The sequence below is a fragment of the Arabidopsis lyrata genome (assembly GCF_000004255.2).
Source record: "Arabidopsis lyrata subsp. lyrata unplaced genomic scaffold ARALYscaffold_3, whole genome shotgun sequence".
In the NCBI taxonomy this organism is placed as follows: domain Eukaryota; kingdom Viridiplantae; phylum Streptophyta; class Magnoliopsida; order Brassicales; family Brassicaceae; genus Arabidopsis; species Arabidopsis lyrata.
Window position 1 is genome coordinate 2,646,427 of NW_003302553.1, and position 17,247 is coordinate 2,663,673.

A 17,247-nucleotide genomic window follows, 5' to 3' on the forward strand; every position below is an offset into this window, starting at 1 on the left:
TCTGAGCTTCTTTTCTCTTGTAGAGTGAATCGATGCATCAGATGCGACCATCTCGAGCTTACGATTCCGGGGGACGACGAAGAGGGAGAGGCTAATTTGGGATGTGGAGTCGCCGGTGATGATGGTGTTACGAGGGTTGATGTTGATGAAGATTATGAAGAAGCTGGTGGTAGTAAAGAGAGCAAAGCTAATAGATTATAGATGAGGTTTTTGATCTAAAATCGCAATCAAAAATCTTTGTTGATTCCATTGATGTGAAGCTTGATTCTGATTGTTTCTTGTTCTTGTGTTTGCAGCCAATCTCGGTGTTGCTCGAATCCTTGAGAAAGCTTCAATTGATGTCTTTGAATTTGGATATTCTTAAGGTCGGTCTCTAGTGGATTAGTGTATGAAGTTTGTTGTTGTTGATCTTAAGGTTTTGAGATTCTTCTTTCAGAGTACTGAAATCGGAAAGGCTGTTAATGGTTTGAGGAAACATGGGTTTTGATAAGATTCGCCAACTCGCAAAGACTATTATCCTGTATGAGTTTTATCTTTCGTTAAAGAACACGAAATTTGGCAATTTCTTTACTCTTTTAAATGTGCCATTAAGGTTTTCATGTGTATATGCAGTGAATGGAAGGAGTTGGTAGCAGAAACTCAAAGCTTTTGATGCAGACGCAAGAAGTGAAAAGCTCCAGGACCTTAACAAGAAGTGAGTGTGGGAATCAAAGAGTTTTAGTCGTATTCTTGAGCAGGGAAGTAACGGTTTTAATCCTTCTTTGTTCATGGCAGAAACTCAAAGCTCTTGATGCAGACGCAAAGTTCCAGTTTGCTAAGAGGAAACTTCAAGCGAGCTACCAACAACATGAGAACGGTTTGTTCCTTTACCTCTTGTGATTTTTGACTGTGAACATTTGTGTTTGCAGGTAGATTCAGGCTGGGACATTGATGAATAACTATGCACATATATTTGATGCAAAACCTCTAATAGGTTTGCCTCAGCAGGACCTCTAAAAGGAATTCTCAGGTATACAGATGAAGATGTTGTATCTCTTCTTTTTCTTCAAAGTGATATGAATATCTTGAGTTTTGGCTTTGTGGTTGATTTCGATTTTGTTGTAATAGGTCAAGTATGTTTGATGCCAATGATGGGATTCATTGAGCAAGTCCTTTGGCCAATATTTTGTTACTGTGATGAAATGACAAATCACGAGCTGATGATGGCGGGGAACCACGATATCTCGTTTAGGCAGGAGCAATATATGGAAGCTCGACAGAATTATGAGCATTTTAATTTTATTTCCATTTTTTTTGTAAAACTTTGATCTAACTCTTTTGTTGGTTTGTAATGTTAACAATTATATAAACATATTTTGTTTAAGTTTAATTGTCTTTTCATTTTAATATTTTCCGAAAAAATAGCGTAAAAAAAAAACAAAATTGACGAAAATATATAATATAAAAGGATTATTATATTTAATATATACCTAACTAATAACAACAAATAAATGCTATTAAAGGTAGTAATGGCATTCGATTATTGCTATGAAACAATAAATAAAGACATTAAAAAAGTGCTATTGTAGATGAACATACTATAGCAGACAAAATTAATGCTATTGTAGGTGGGGTATCTACTATAGCTGCCGCAATCATAGCAGTTGTTATTTCGCTATGTATTACCTATGATAGCACTTTTTCCGCGCTAAGAATGTAAGTTTTTTTTGTAGTGTTTATTCAAAGCTTTTCTCAGTTTACATGTAAAAAGCCAATAAGTTTTCTCGTCAATGGACAATGAATCAAAAACATTCCTTATTTTGTTTCCTTCTCCTGTATTCTCTTGAGGTCCCTACTGAAATGTCAACGTCTACAAAAAATCCCCTATGATACACAATATTCGACGGCATTACGGAAAAAACGTTATACATTTTGGATAAAGCATATCCAAATGATGTAAAAAAAAGAAGAAAAATGAAGAAGATATAGCATATCCAACGTTAACCATGCAGCTATCTTGAGATTGTAAGAATACGAATTAGGTAATCGTTAGTCACAAAAATATTCCTTAAGTTATAGCGTCTCACTAATAAAGACTTGCATCCTAAATTCCTAATAAAGAAAAAAAGAAAACAAAAAAAGATTTGCATCTATCACAGTCATCTAAAAGGGTTTATTGTTGAGATGGGCATTTTGTGCTATGAAACTTTGAAAAAAGGAACTTCTTTTGGGCATTTGTGGAAAGCAAAAAAAGACGTTTTTACTCTTGAAAGCTTTGTGAAGAAAATTAAGCTTTACATATATCCATAGAGAACTCATACGTACAACAAAAATATGCATATCCACGAATTGAATGCTAATATTTGGACAGAAGAAAAAACGAATAATGAGGTGAATAGAAATTACATTACTGCAAATTACATTAATGCATATCCATATTTGTTCCAGTAAATTACTGCAGAAAACGATTTGAAAGTTGCACTATATATTTTGAAATCATTGTAGGCCTGCATATTATAAAATTGAGGAACGGCCACGGACTTCCTTCAACACCTAGCTAACTAGGAGAAAAAGTATAGTGTGAGACGAACGAAGATGCACCGGCCACCGGTCCGTAACAACTTCTCGTTTTTCTTAAATACAAGTGAGCCAGTGACCATAAAGTATATAACAACCAAACAACCTTTAAATATCTTCATAAAAAAAAACAACCTTTAAATAATACCAACAAATATTAACAATAAAAGAATAATTAAACCAATCAAAATATTATTTAAACGTTTAAACTACACTATATAGTACTATATACTAGCAACCTATCTTTCTTTTTATTTAATTTTCAATATCTTTCTTTTTATTTGACCGTTAGAAAACTGAAAAGAAAAAAAAAGATTTCCAATGAAAATGATTACTCTGAGGACAATATTATCATTATGTATATTTTTGTTAAAATCATTATATATTTAAAACTGAAAAAATGTTATCATCATCTATACTATTATAATCGCAGCATTTTTTGTGACGGATGGGTAAAAAAGCTTTCGGGTATATCGGATATCCGATCTATTTTAAAAATTCCTTCACAAAAATTTGTTGGGTCGGGTTATATTTAACCCAACTCATACACCGGATATTCCATATTTAATAATTTAGATTTTTAGAAGATTTGATTAAGATTTATAATTATGATTCTCCTATCATCTTTGTTTGATTTGTTTTTAACTGTTTTGAATCATCATATAATACATAAAGTAAAAAAAAATCAATTTTTTTTCTGCATATACTGTGATTCAAAATTTTAAAAACAGACATATATTATCCAATTGACGAAAATGTGTGTTCAACGTTCTACATCGATTAAAATATTTAGACAGTGATTCAGTATCATATCATTAATAAGAACATTAATAAAATAAATGAGTTTTTTGGCGGGATGAGTTTTTGAATCAACAATAATAAAAAGATTAAAATATCATTAATCCGCCGCTTCAATACGGATTTAATCCTTATTTTTTTTAATACAAATCACATGACGGGTTAAGAAATTACGGAACGGGTTATATTTCGGAAATGATTTATATGGCGGACGAATTTGAATCAATATTTATATACCGCTTTAATACGGGTTAAATCCTCAGTTTATTAATAATTATCTCGTGGACTCGTGGCATATCGTTACTTAATAACAATTGTAAACTATAATATAAATAAATATGTTATAAGGAGATACAATTTACAAAATATTTTTATACTAACTTTAAAATTAAATCATCTCGCGGTGTACTGCGGGTTAAAATCTAGTTGTTGCGTAAGAAAATAGACTAATAGGAGTAATAGCTATTGATCAGACGATTTCCCAGAATGTTGAATTTATTTGCTATCTTTGACTAATAAAATAATATGTATATATCACAAACAGGTGGTGTACGACTGTGTGAGACCTTTTTTGTTCTTTTTTTTTTCGTGCCATTTATTTTGCTCCTCTCTAGTTTATTTAAAATGTACATTAAACAGTTTTACTCTTGTAAATATGATAAATCTTGGCTAATTCGAAATTAGTTAATGATCTTTGAAATATGAGAAATATTCTATGATCACAGGGGAAAAACCACCTTCAGGAAACTGAAAGATGAAGACCAATTACAAATCAAGCCGACCAATGAAATTGTGTTATGTACTTTAACCAATTTATTTTCCACTAAACTAGTACTATCATCGATTACATAACATATTTTTTCTTTGGTTAAAGTACACAACACAATTTTTTATAGAAACTTATATTAAAAAAAATAGACAATCGTTATGTTTGTACGTCAGGCTATCCCGTCCAAGTCCAACACGTTGGACCCTTGGACATTCCTTCGGAACAAGAAAATTAGTAGCTCATTAATTGACAGCTCTAAAACAACTACTAAAATTCGATTATTTTATAAATAAAACTAAAAATTCAAAATATATCTAAGTCTTATGCAAGACAAACATATTAATCGGAGTCGAGTTTAAATCTAAACTCACATTAGATTTAGATCATTCTTTATAAAGTCTGCAAGTCTTGTATCTTCCGTAAAGAGCCATTAACAGTGGGAGGGAAGATTGTCACTTTACCGGGGATGGTCTAGTACAATGTTTTTGGTTTTATTTGTTTCGTTTTTGAGGATAATAAGCAAGTTATGCAGAGAAGAAGCAAATCGAGATTGTGAGTGTATGGCGTTTGATGTCTCATGTTGCATAAGTGGTCTTGTTTAGAGTTTTAGTTGATATAGTACAAATTATCATCTCACACAGGAAGATATTGTAGAAACAGAACCAGAAAGGTTACATACTTGCATGCTCGAGAGATTTATTCGCAGCAAATCGATTGGTTCTCTTTTTGCAGCTTCTCCCAAAGACACAAAATTAATCGAGGAGTTTGGTAATGAACAAGAATGTAATTTGATTTACAACCACTGTTATGAAATCTTTTGTCATTGATGTACTTCACTCTTTTTATTGTCTCGTTGAATTGTTGAATCCATATCCCCATCGCCACATCTTCCAGCTTGAAAAGCTTTCAACAAACAACATAAGAACATCCTCAGTTATGATCTCTCGGATTCGTCATATCTAAACTCTATGATGATGAAACTACAAAACTCACTCTAAGATCTCTTTGACGGTGACCCTTCACCACAAATTTCGCGATATCATGAGAGATGATGTAGCCAGGGCCATGTGCCCATGGAGGGTATGAATCTAAAGGCCATTCCTTTACAAAGAGAAAGCTATATATGAGTCTCTAAGAGGATAGAGCACACAGAGGTGTGAGAAATATTGAGAAGTTTTTACCTCTTTACGGATAAACCATTTGCTGCCTTGTTCACGGTCCGGTGATGAATCAAATGATATCAAACCGTACAAAAGGGCACTAGACGGTTTTTCTTTTAGACTTGATAGGAGTTCATCAATCCGCACAAACGCATCATCATCCGTCTTCATTATGTATTTTGCTGGGATGACTTTGGTCTGTATCAACATGGAGAAACACCAGAGAGAGAGAGAGATTAACCAAGACAAGGCAAGAAGTGATATCTCACAGTTTCTATGTTTTCTGTAAACAGTAGCTTACCCCGAGAATGCAAAGCGCAACTGTTTTCAAGCTAAGTAAACCATAGTAATCAACAAATGGCATAAACTGAATGTCTCCATATGCCTTAGATTCTCTCCACATCTCTAAATTGACTTTTTCCTTTGTGTGCTGAGTAAAAGAAACGCCAAGTTATTGCTAAGAAATGTATAAATCCAAGGAGAAATGTTAATTTGCAGATGTACTTACAAGGCCAATGAGAAATCGAACAGCCACTTTGCCAGATTTTACTGCCTCGTATTGCATCCAAGATCTTCTCAATGCCATACGCCGCTTAAAATTATTTCCAGTGGAGAAAACACCCACCAATAGTTCTATTCTTGTCCCGGAAAGAGATGGAGCTTTAAGTTTCTCTTCTATGATTAAAGAAGCATGGTCATCGGGAATGGGCAGTCTTGTGGCTAAGGCAGATAACATTTTCAAACCACCTGAGACTTTGACTGCACTGACTAACCATGGCTCGAGCTTCTGCAAATTAGATATGTCAGTTTTAAACAAAGCAACAACCTCAAAACTAACTTGGTATAGTCATCCTTTACCTCCCTGTAAGCAAATGAAGTCTCGTGCCGCCCATTTATCGTCATATGAAAACCTTCTAAGCCAAACCACAATGTGGCAGTGAAAGGACTCCCTTTGAGAAATGGAAAATTAGCATTTGAAAGAGAAAATTCCATAGTTGCATCATCGTTGGAACTCTTTTCCGAAGTGATTCTACCGGTCTGTTTGTTGCAGAGAGGAAGTTGATCAACTACATTGGTTGCCAAGAGACTTTTCAACAATCCATCAAGATGACATAAAAGAGCAAAGATATGTGAGTTCTGTTACCTAAATGATTTTTAACTGATCCATGATCTGGGCATCGCACTTTGTTTCCCCAACCGAGCTTTTCTGTCCATGTATTTTGCACTATGGATGGCCTAGAAAAATTCACATTGTAACGCAAGATTATTGGCCGACGGGTTTCGCCTGATAATTCTGAGCCAACGAGCTGAATCTGGAAGCTACTAGAATGTTCATCAGGAATACCAACCAAAGTTACTGAAGAATCTTCAATTAAACCACAAGGAAGCTCAAGTAGTACATGCCTTAAACCAGACAAATCCTCATCAAATGCAGTGACAAAATCCGGACAGTTTCTTCCAAGTTCCTTGGAGACCATAGCAGAAAAAGAAGCTCCTTTCTCTTTATTGATCAGAAAAACCAAATCTTTCATGGCCAAAGTAGCTTCTTCAATCCCTAGAGAATGGACGCATACGAGACCATACAAGCAATCCTTTCAAATCTTCTTCTTCTCCGAAAAAGCTCTTGTTTGAAAAGAGATAATCAAGATCTTCCAAAGTCATAAAATGTGGCTTCTTTGCTGGTTCATGAACACTCTCTCCTTCTATACTAGAATCATCCACAGTGTGACTCGTTGGAAATTTGTGATCAGATTGTTCATGACGGATGATAAAGATCAATGTAAGAACCATAATGGAGACTCCCACCAACCAATCCCTCATTCTGACTGAAGTGAAACCAAATTTGAATCTCACCACTGACATGAATTGCATCATTTATTAATAACCTATGGGAAAACCCAGATTCCGAATTAGAATTAGCATAATAATCATATAATTAAACAATGGTCAACGAATTTTGGAACCGGTGTTGGATACTGAGACATAACTAACCAGAGAGACATTTAAGCTAAAAGAAGAAAGACTAAACGGAATTGGTGCAGAAAGGATCAGTCTTGGATGGATATAAGGAGACCCAGAAGCAAGATCATGGTAAATTGTTGTTTATTATACTTGTAGCACAAACAGAGAGTTTCGGAAACATCTAAGTCACTGTTTCAAGAGCTGAAAAGTTATCTTCATTGTAAAATAGAGAAACTTTACCCGTTTTATATTGATTTCGGCCGATCTTTCAAGTAGATAATTCATGAAGATCCAAGATCAGTCAATTGCAATTGCAGTTGCAGAGCCCAGACAGAGAAGACGAAAGCATTTCCAAGCTGAAGCAGAGGATCTTGTTGCTATAACCAGTAGGAACTAAACGATGTCGTTTTCTATAACAACGAAACGATGTCGTTTCTGAAACAACGAAGCGATGTCGGTTTAAATTTTTTGCATTGCTTTGTTTTGGACTCTTGGATAATAAACTACGGACTAAGAAAGTTTGTCATATTTTGAACTTGGAGCTCAAAATCATTTCACATTTTCCTGAAATAAACAAATTCTCCGAGAGAATAATCTCTTTTTCATTTCTTAAATCTCATAATGACAGACTCACAGACAAATGGAATAACTTAGCTATATAGGATTGGTTGGTTAGAACAAATCTGAATAGAGAGAGAACACTATACTATACTGTTTACTAAACAGACTTTCCTAAATTAGAAAGTCTCTGTTCTCCTCCTCCTCCCGCAGCGGATCGTGGACTGAACGGAGCTCTTCCAGCGGGAGACCTTGGACTAGTCTCTCCTCCTCCTCTGAAATCGCTTAAGCTCCTGATATACACTTTCTCTGACACTCTTGGATTCTGAAAACTCACCACTCTTCTCATCAACTCCACTCCTCCCGCAGGCGAACCTACCGTCGATCCACTTCCTCCACCGAGTTTCAAGCTGCTCACTTTCCTTATCTCTCCTCTGCTTCTCGTAAACATTCCGTCCATCACTTCTCCACTATCCGCAAACGACGTTGCACGGCTCACTTCCCCTTCCTGCACAATGAAGAAGAGAGCAGTTTATTACCGGTATATTTTCGACAAAGCCTTAAACTTTTGTAGAGAAGAATAAAAAGAAGAGAACTAATTACCGGTTTGAGATTGAATGATAAGATAGCAGGTGCTTCTTCATACTCTGCAGCATCCAAGTCTTGAAGATGAGATCCTTTGAAGAAATTAGGCAACACATATTGCCTAACCGGAACAAGAAACATTATCATCAACGGGAACAAAACTCCAGCCACCGGAACCCACGTGATCCCGAAGCAGACCAGCAAGTACGCCGCTTGAAACAGAGTAAACATCGCCATTGTCTTAAACGGAACTGTTTCAACAAACACCGCATGATTATCCTCAAGAACTCTGCACAAAAAAAGAGACCAAAGTTCACAGAGACTATGAGAATGCAGCAACAGCAAGATTGTCTGATTGATGAAGAAAGGTTTGTTTTTTACTTGAATCTTCTGCTTGGGGCAGTGAAGAGAAGCACGATCCTTTCCCAGAATTGATTCCCTGGGAGGCTTTCGATTGCCATGTAAGCGAAGTAAGCCCAAAGAACCGAGCTTGGGATTCTTTTGATTAAAGGCATTGCTGCAACACATCCAGCCACCATCATAGCTTGAAGAAAGTTACTTACTCTTTGTTCTTTTACTTCCACTGGCAATATATTCTCGACTTCCGTCTCTATATCGAACACTGTTTCCTCGACAAGTGCATCGGCGTTTGAAGCCTTTTGAGTATGTGACTGTTTGAGCCCCTGAATCTGATATTGCACCGTGCTTGATCAGGAATGAGTAAAAAGGCCATATTATAAACTGATATATATATAATCCCAACATACCCGAGAAGGCTCTTGGTGTATCAGAGGGCTCTGCATTTGTTGGTAAGCTTCTTCCATGCTTACATAGACTTCTCCTATTGTTGCATTGTTTCTGATGCATTTACGCGCAGCTGCCACGAGTTTGTTTCGAAGTAACTGCGCATCAACCAGTTTTAAATGCCTTTTGAGATATACAATTGAAGGCCTAAATAAAACACAGTAAGATATATAATCAAACCTGGTGATTCAGTGTTGCCAAGCTTTTTGTGTGCATTGGAGACTGAGGGATGACACCATTGGATGGAGGAATCCCGAGGAGACCGCAGAGGATTGTCTACAGAAGAAGAGTTCCAACCTTTCATATTTTGTAAATTGTCAAGTCAATAAATCAGTCAAGAAAAACAGATACTTCATCTCTTACCAAGAAACCTAGAAGAAACAGATCATAATGGTAAGCAGGAGGCCTTCTCAGATTGAAATCTTCCTGCTGTGCTAGCTGCGAAGCTACACTATGGTCAAAGTAGTAAAGAACCGCAATCATTGACGCTGGAACAACCGCTAAAAGAATGTATAGCACAGGCACATCCACCATCTCCTGCAGTTTATTCATCATGCGCTTTGATGAATATCAACATAAAGAATTAACAGTAAAAAAAAAAACAAAGTAGAGAGGATGTGACTAGTGCCTTAATGACAGTCCAATTCTGATATGCACCAGGAGACCATGGATTAGGACTAACAAGACGTCTTGGTATCCCTTGAGGAACACTTTTCCAAGGTATGTATGATATACAAGTCCACACTACCACCATCACTGGAACACCATAATCTGCTATAAACCCGCGTAACCATTCTGCAATGACAAGGATACCGATGTTCCTGAGGTTCTTGCTTAGAGAAATAAAATGACTTTTAGACATATTTTTTGGATCTTGATTCAAAGTTTGAATAAACATTATGGTTTCTTACCAGCACCAAATCTCCAAGACCTCGCTTTTCGGCTTTTCAGTGCAGTATACAGAAGTCCAGAAGACAAAACCAAACCAAACATTCCATTTGCAAATACCCAAGCAGGTTGAAACTCAGCTGATCTTGGATTTGTTCTTCCGGGGACACCAAACTCATCCACAATGCCCTGAAAAAGTAGAGTTTCAACATAAAGGAACAAGCTTTTGGTGCAAATGCTAGTATAAGTTGTGAATGTAATTGAATAAAGGAAGCTCGTTTACTTACTCTAATGGCTTCTTGCATGAAAAGCATGGCTATTAGGATACCAAACAGTTCCCCGGCAAGTCGAGTGAATCGACTGATGAAGGTGCAAGCGCCTAACACAGCTAACAAGAACAACAACAGCCCCGTCCACAAGCAAACCCTTAAAAAGAAATCACCCATGAAAACAAAAAGACAATGCCTCATCTCATAAAGTTTTGAGACTTTAAAACTTCTTGAAAGGAACTGAGCAATGCAAAGAGAAACATTTGAGTTTACCATCCGGTCCACGCGAGAAAGAGATTAGAGCCCAAATCCGTTCTACTTTTAGCGAAATTGAACATGAAGGTGTACATTATAACAGTAGGCTCTGCAACACCAAGAATCAACAATGGTTGTCCACCAATAATGGCGTGAATCACTCCACACAATGCTGTCGAAACTAAGGTTTGAACAGCGGTAATCTTCCCACCTTGCCAAGTTGCAAAAGAAACAAAACACACAAGTTTTCTGTTACTCTCATTAGAATCAAAGATAGTAAATATGAATGAGGGAACAAGAAAAGTCATTCAAATGTACCAGTGTCTCTTTCCAACTGTTCTCCAAAAGTAATCACCGGAATAGCGGATGCAAAGAATATGTAAGTTGTTGGTGCCAGAATCCTATAAATTTTGCATAAATTAAGTTAATATCAGAGCACAAGCATGAAGCATCAACACTTGCTGAAAAATGAATATACCTAAATCCAGCTCTGAGACCACTGATCCAATCTTGCTTGTAGCATTTGAGTCTCCCTTTGACATCTTTCTTTATGCCCTGAAACGGGACAAAGCTGTCTGCTTCGTCCATGTAGATTTGGTGTGTTCAAGTTTTCAATCCTACAAAACAACACTTAGTTCTGTTAAAAACTCAAAACCCATGAAATCTATCTAGAACAAGACAAAAGCAATTAGTAACCAAGATTGGAAAAAATATAATCCAACCAGAATGATTCAGATTCAATGCTTTTCCAGTAGCTGAAACTGGTTTCACTAGTAACCAAAATAAACAAAGAGTAACGAATAAATCTTAATGGCTTGATACACTTTTAAGTACTAAGAAACTCAGATCCGAATATGAATATTTGCAGGAACCTTAAAAGAGAACCCAAAGAAATGTCTTCAAAAGCGTTAATTGCGGAGGAGGTCTTTAAAAAGAGTTGTGTAGAGTTGATGATGGGTGATTTGGCAAAAAAAAGTAAACAACTTTACAACACATTTTGTACGGAAAGCTCAAAGAAAAATCAAAAGCTGGCGAGAAGTCAAAAAGGCATGGGATCTACTAAGCTTGGATTCAAGAATGACTGAGAGAGAAAAGAAGAGAAAACACATACCAGAGACAAATCAGCTCAAAATGACCAAAAGAAGACAACTTAATAAGACTGAGAGAAAAGAGCTTTCGTTTTCTAGGCTTGACCTCTCTATAAAAGAGCTGTGGGAGATTTTTTATCAGTTAAAAACTGCTGCAGATTAGAAATGTTGGAGAAGAAAGATAAAAGTAAAGTAAAGATGGGATTAAAAAAAAAGAAGTGAGTGTGATGTGCTGAGATCTGATGAGAGGAGAGGGATGTCTGTCTCTGTGTCTTTGACTCGTGTTTCAGACAATGCTCGTGATTGATTTGGTTTTGTTACACTTCTTCCGCCTAACACGGCGTTTTAGTGTCTCTTTTTCGATAAATGAGATTTAAGTTAAGAGTCAAGTTGGTTCATTTTAGATTTTTGAGTCACACGTTTTCTCGGATTGATGATTTGGAATCCTTTTCCAAAAGATGTCACATTTCTGACAATGACGATTTACATGATTTATTGGGCTTTTTTTTTTTTGGACGAATTTTCCGAATAAATATCTTCTTTTTACTAGCTAGTGGCATCCTAAACATCCATGAATCCATGATAGTTTGTTTTACATGTAAAAAGAAGAAATGTGTTTAGATAGTTCACAAAAAAAAAAAAAAAAAAAAAAAGAAGAAATGTGTTTAGACTTTTCAGATGTTTCAATTGTTTTGGTTAAGTCCTACCAAAATGGGTTCCAAGCCCAAACAATTAAAATACGATATAGCCTATATTTTATAAACGACAATTTTCAGTCTCCAAGCCCAAACTTCCTCTTATTAAGAACAAATTTTTCTTTTTCTTGAGAACATTATTTTTTATTTTTTTATTTTTTTTTAAAATTTTTTTTCTCTTGAGAACATTATTAATGATCATGCACATTGATAACTAGATTTTACGTTATACCTTCCCACGTTATGCATGATAAAAACAATTGATGATGCATTCTTGACGATATTACCTTCCCAGTTCCCACGTTATTCAAATGGGCAAGCCTCTGTTGATCCCTTCGTCTCTCTCCTATATCAGCGCCGGGAAACCGGAGGAGACGCGTGAGTGTGAGTATACACGACGCAATGGCATCGTTGTCCTTCATGTTCCAAAACAAAGAAGAAGACGCAATGCCATCATAAGTTTACTCCATAAATATATATATATATACGTACCATGTCCTACTCAAACTTCAATTCCTCCAAACTAACTTCGCTGGATAATAATGGCATCGGTTTACTCCACCCTAACCTACTGGCTCGTGCACCACCCCTACATCGCCAACTTCACATGGACCGAAGGTGAAACCCTAGGCTCTACCGTCTTCTTTGTCTTCGTCGTCGTTTCTGTTTACCTCTCCGCCACATTCATCCTCCGATACACCGTGGATTCACTCCCCTCTCTCGGTCCCCGCATTCTCAAACCGATCACAGCCGTCCACAGCCTCATTCTCTCCCTCCTCTCCTTAACCATGGCCGTTGGTTGCACTCTCTCCCTAATCTCGTCTCAAGATCCGAAGGCGCGCCTCTTCGACGCCGTTTGTTTCCCAGTCGACGTGAAACCTAAGGGACCGCTTTTCTTTTGGGCTCAAGTCTTTTACCTCTCCAAGATCCTGGAGTTCGTAGACACACTTCTCATCATACTCAACAAATCAATCCACCGGCTCTCGTTCCTCCACGTCTACCACCACGCAACGGTTGTGATTTTGTGCTACCTCTGGTTACGAACACGCCAATCTTTGTTTCCGATTTGTCTCGTGACGAACTCGACGGTCCATGTCATTATGTACGGTTACTACTTCCTCTGCGCCGTTGGATCGAGGCCCAAGTGGAAGAAGTTGGTGACGAATGTTCAAATTGTTCAGTTTGTTTTCGGCTTGGGGTTAGGAGCCGTTTGGATGCTCCCGGAGCATTATTTCGGGTCAGGTTGCTCCGGGATTTGGGCAAGTTATTTCAATGGTGTGTTTAGTGCTTCTCTCTTGGCTCTCTTCTACAACTTCCATTCCAAAAACTACGTGAAGACTACAACCTCGAGTATGTATAAGATCGAATCCTTTATATTTATAAACGGAGAGAGGTGGGCAAAGAAAGCGATTAGATTATTTTCCATGAAAAATGATTAATTGTCTTGAATTGTTGAATATTATTATATATGTTGTTTGGATATGTACGTTGATGTGTTGTTACTGTAAATGTTTGGGATAGTTTGAATTGTTTCATGTATTATATATATATGAATAAGATGACAAAAGATATTAAAATATGTCACATGCATGCATAAATCATCATGTTCGTCTGATTCTTGTACGATATACAACATTTGCCGACCAACGTTTCGTTAAGAGTTTAATACAGAGATTAGTCTATAGATACAAAAAGTTTTAAAATCAATTCCCTCTATAGACAACCCCAATTCCCTCGCCTCTCAGTCAATGGAGTGGAGACCACGGTTTTAAGAGCCGCCGCTTCATAAACCGGGCTAGGACTAGGGCTACGGCGGCGCGTGGCCTAATTCAACTTTTTGAAGTTGAAACATACGCAAGTTAAAAAAGAGTTAGGTAGATGATCAATTTAATAATCGGGTATTCAAAAATACTAACAAATTTTCATATCATCGAGACATCCACCAAAGATTCTGTCATTCTGACAAAATACCATAGTCAAATAATTTTCAATCTACTACAAATATAGTATTATATTTATATTACCATGATAAATACATTGATAACTGTTAGTTACAATATCACCGTACCACGTCATAATAATAATACAAAAGCATATCATCCCATTAGTTATTTACATACGATACTATACCTAAAAAAGATACAAAACATAATTCTCTGGGACCCACCTTTTATGTAAATGAGCCGATTGAGTAAGCCTCTGATCCTTCATCTCTCTCTCTCTCTCTACCGTATCTTCAAACTTCCAACTCCCCAACCCAAACCTTCGCCGGCGATCAATCCACCGGAGGCAATGGCATCAATTTCCTCCACTCTAACCTACTGGCTCGTTAACCACCCCTACATCGCCAATTTCATTTGGACCGAAGGTGAAACCTTAGGCTCCACCGTCTTCTTCGTCTCCGTCGCTGTCTCCGTTTACCTCTCCGCCACATTCGTCCTCCGATCCGTCATCGATTCACTCCCCTCACTCAGTCCCCGTATACTCAAACCAATCACAGCCGTTCACAGCCTAGTCCTCTGTCTCCTATCCTTAATCATGGCCGTTGGTTGCACTCTCTCCATAACCTCGTCTCACGCGTCTTCAGATCCGACAGCGCGTTTCCTAAACGCGATTTGTTTCCCCCTCGACGTTAAACCTAACGGACCGCTTTTCTTCTGGGCTCAAGTCTTCTACCTCTCCAAGATCCTCGAGTTCGGAGACACTATCCTCATCATACTCGGAAAATCAATCCAACGGCTCTCGTTCCTCCACGTCTACCACCACGCGACGGTTGTGGTCATGTGTTATCTCTGGCTCCGAACTCGCCAATCGATGTTTCCGGTTGCGCTCGTGACGAATTCGACGGTACACGTCATCATGTACGGTTACTACTTCCTCTGCGCCGTTGGATCGAGGCCGAGGTGGAAGAGATTGGTGACGGATTGTCAGATTGTTCAGTTTGTTTTCAGTTTCGGATTATCCGGTTGGATGCTCCGAGAGCATTTGTTCGGGTCAGGTTGCTCCGGGATTTGGGGATGGTGTTTCAACGCTGCGTTTAATGCTTCTCTTTTGGCTCTCTTTTCCAACTTCCATTCAAAGAATTATGTCAAGAAGACAAGAGAGGTGGTTGGCATAAAAAGTGATTAGATTAGTTTCTTGGACAATAGTTAAAACCTCTCATTGTGTCTTGAATTGTTGATTAGTTTCCCCGCAAAAGGATTTATTGTCTATTTGTCCAAAAAAAAAAAAAAAAAAAAGGATTTATTGTCTTGAATTGTTGATTATTTTGGTCTGTGTTGTTACTTGAAAATGTTGAGATATTTGATATTGTTTTATAGATAAGATGACAGAAAATGTCACACAAATCATGATATGGCCTCATCATCTTATTCTTTGACTGAAAAGTACGTTCAATCTAAGAATTCATGCAATGATTGATGCAAGAATCGAATTTAAACAGCATTCACCATTCCTAGAACATCGTAAATTTTTCATCTCTAAATGCTGTATATTACAGTTTTTCCCAAGTTCTTCATTTGTAGTTTCTAGTCTAGATTTTTCTGAAAGTAGTAGAAGGTGTTTACATAAAGTCATAAACGATAAGAATTGTCAAATACATTACAAACTAAACCTCCATGATACAACAAGAAAATGAGAAAAAAAAAATTAAAAAATGAAAAACAAAGAAACTCCAGCCAACAAATCTGAGAAGACGCATCAGCTGTCTGATTTGGTGGATCCATTTAATAACCAAAATTTTTGGGAAGAGTGGGTGATATCTCCGTAGTGACTAGTGAGGTTTTATATCATTCTATATTTTGGCTTTTAGTGTTCATCAACTACTGGTCGTACTGAAGCTGAAGCAGCTTCTACCTCCGATTCAACAACCCCATTCCCTTGTCTCTCAGACAAGGACGTAGGAACCGCAGTTTCAAACGCTGCCGCGGCATTCATGTCCAGGTTCACTACAGACTCAACTGGTGGTTTAATATCAAACCCTGAAACACGTGGCGGTCTATCTCGTCTTTCGTAAACCGGACTAGGACTACGGCTATAGCTTCTGCTCCGGTTATGACCACCACGGTCACGGCTATGTCTAGGGCTACGACTCCTTGAACGTGACCAGCTCCTGCTACGGCTACGACTATAGCTCCGGCTTCGACTCCGGCTATAGCTAGGGCTACGCCGCCGTGGCCGAACCAAATCAGGACTTCTGCTACGACTTCTACCTCTTCTGTTGTCAAACCGTCCAACACCACGACCAAAGCCTCTACCACCACGACCAAAGCCTCGGCCATCCATATTATTATTGCCAAACCGACCAAATCCGCCTCTACCACCCACATTCATATGACCCGCATCAGGACCACTAAAACCCCGACCACGATTCCCGCCACGTCCAAATGAGTCATCTCTCATTCCAAATCCGCCACTACGGCCACCAAACCCACCCTCACGCCCACCAAACCCACCCTCACGCCCACCAAACCCACCCTCACGCCCACCAAACCCACCCTCACGCCCACCAAATCCACCCTCACGCCCACCAAACCCACCACCGCGCCCACCAAACCCATCAGCAGAATCCCAACGGCTACCATTACCGCCAGAGTCAAACCGGTTTACCATACCTCTTCGATCCTGGCTATAACCAGGACCACCACCACCACCACACATTGCAATGTCCCTTACTTGAGGCGGTAGTTGCTGGTTCGCTCCTTCCAGGACTTTGATCATTTCGGTGCGTACTTCCAATCTTGCTCTGTAAAGAAAGTGAATGCAACTCCAGTTGCACCAGCTCGACCGGGTTCTCCCAATACGGTGGACATAGTCTTCAACTCCAGTTGGAAAATCATAGGTGATCACAACTCTGTAGTA

The 17,247-nt window shown here is 38.1% G+C and overlaps 5 protein-coding genes and 1 long non-coding RNA gene across 9 annotated transcripts in view; 3 read left to right on the plus strand and 3 right to left on the minus strand.

Annotated features, from left to right (window-relative positions):
- The first annotated feature begins 76 nt into the window (after positions 1 to 76).
- On the plus strand, positions 77 to 1,386 carry LOC110230051. Of its 2 annotated transcripts, XR_002333303.1 has the most exons (6): positions 77 to 206; positions 297 to 365; positions 437 to 520; positions 613 to 694; positions 775 to 1,009; positions 1,108 to 1,386. It is a non-coding gene; the product is annotated as an uncharacterized LOC110230051 (long non-coding RNA). The 2 variants fall into 2 exon arrangements; XR_002333302.1 differs by lacking the exon at positions 1,108 to 1,386 and having other exon boundaries at positions 775 to 1,059.
- Positions 1,387 to 4,684: 3,298 nt separating this feature from the next.
- On the minus strand, positions 4,685 to 7,634 carry LOC9320651 (hydroxyproline O-galactosyltransferase GALT3). The gene is given in 9 exon segments (XM_021031867.1): positions 4,685 to 5,026; positions 5,117 to 5,224; positions 5,305 to 5,481; positions 5,585 to 5,713; positions 5,792 to 6,070; positions 6,142 to 6,350; positions 6,428 to 6,843; positions 6,845 to 7,165; positions 7,485 to 7,634. Coding segments are annotated over 8 exon segments (1,839 nt in total). The 5' UTR covers positions 7,159 to 7,165; positions 7,485 to 7,634; the 3' UTR covers positions 4,685 to 4,819.
- A 181-nt stretch (positions 7,635 to 7,815) lies between these two features.
- Positions 7,816 to 12,051, minus strand: LOC9320652 (probable boron transporter 3). 3 transcript variants are annotated; one of them, XM_021031865.1, is made up of 13 exons: positions 11,716 to 12,051; positions 11,083 to 11,221; positions 10,923 to 11,005; positions 10,623 to 10,815; positions 10,368 to 10,506; positions 10,104 to 10,269; positions 9,821 to 9,987; positions 9,556 to 9,729; positions 9,373 to 9,468; positions 9,156 to 9,290; positions 8,770 to 9,077; positions 8,407 to 8,677; positions 7,816 to 8,311 (listed from the first exon to the last, which is right to left on the minus strand). In XM_021031865.1, exons 2-13 carry the CDS (start codon positions 11,190 to 11,192, stop codon positions 7,964 to 7,966), a joined length of 2,190 nt encoding a protein of 729 aa, XP_020887524.1. In that variant the 5' UTR covers positions 11,193 to 11,221; positions 11,716 to 12,051; the 3' UTR covers positions 7,816 to 7,963. The 3 variants fall into 3 exon arrangements, with proteins under 3 accessions (XP_020887524.1, XP_020887525.1, XP_020887523.1); XM_021031866.1 differs by lacking the exon at positions 11,716 to 12,051 and adding an exon at positions 11,477 to 11,709; XM_021031864.1 differs by lacking the exon at positions 11,716 to 12,051 and adding an exon at positions 11,327 to 11,461.
- A 511-nt stretch (positions 12,052 to 12,562) lies between these two features.
- Positions 12,563 to 13,966, plus strand: LOC9320653 (elongation of fatty acids protein 3-like). The gene has a single exon (XM_021031869.1). It carries the CDS (start codon positions 12,930 to 12,932, stop codon positions 13,824 to 13,826), a length of 897 nt encoding a protein of 298 aa, XP_020887528.1. The 5' UTR covers positions 12,563 to 12,929; the 3' UTR covers positions 13,827 to 13,966.
- A 530-nt stretch (positions 13,967 to 14,496) lies between these two features.
- Positions 14,497 to 15,740, plus strand: LOC9318540 (elongation of fatty acids protein 3-like). The gene has a single exon (XM_021031868.1). It carries the CDS (start codon positions 14,566 to 14,568, stop codon positions 15,514 to 15,516), a length of 951 nt encoding a protein of 316 aa, XP_020887527.1. The 5' UTR covers positions 14,497 to 14,565; the 3' UTR covers positions 15,517 to 15,740.
- Positions 15,741 to 15,915: 175 nt separating this feature from the next.
- The window catches only part of LOC9318541 (DEAD-box ATP-dependent RNA helicase 40), a 4,908-nt gene continuing 3,576 nt past the window's right edge, over positions 15,916 to 17,247 (minus strand). The window contains 3 exon segments of the mRNA XM_021031862.1: positions 15,916 to 17,111; positions 17,114 to 17,174; positions 17,176 to 17,239. Of these exon segments, the coding sequence (XP_020887521.1) occupies positions 16,195 to 17,111; positions 17,114 to 17,174; positions 17,176 to 17,239 (1,042 nt within the window). The 3' untranslated portion in view covers positions 15,916 to 16,194.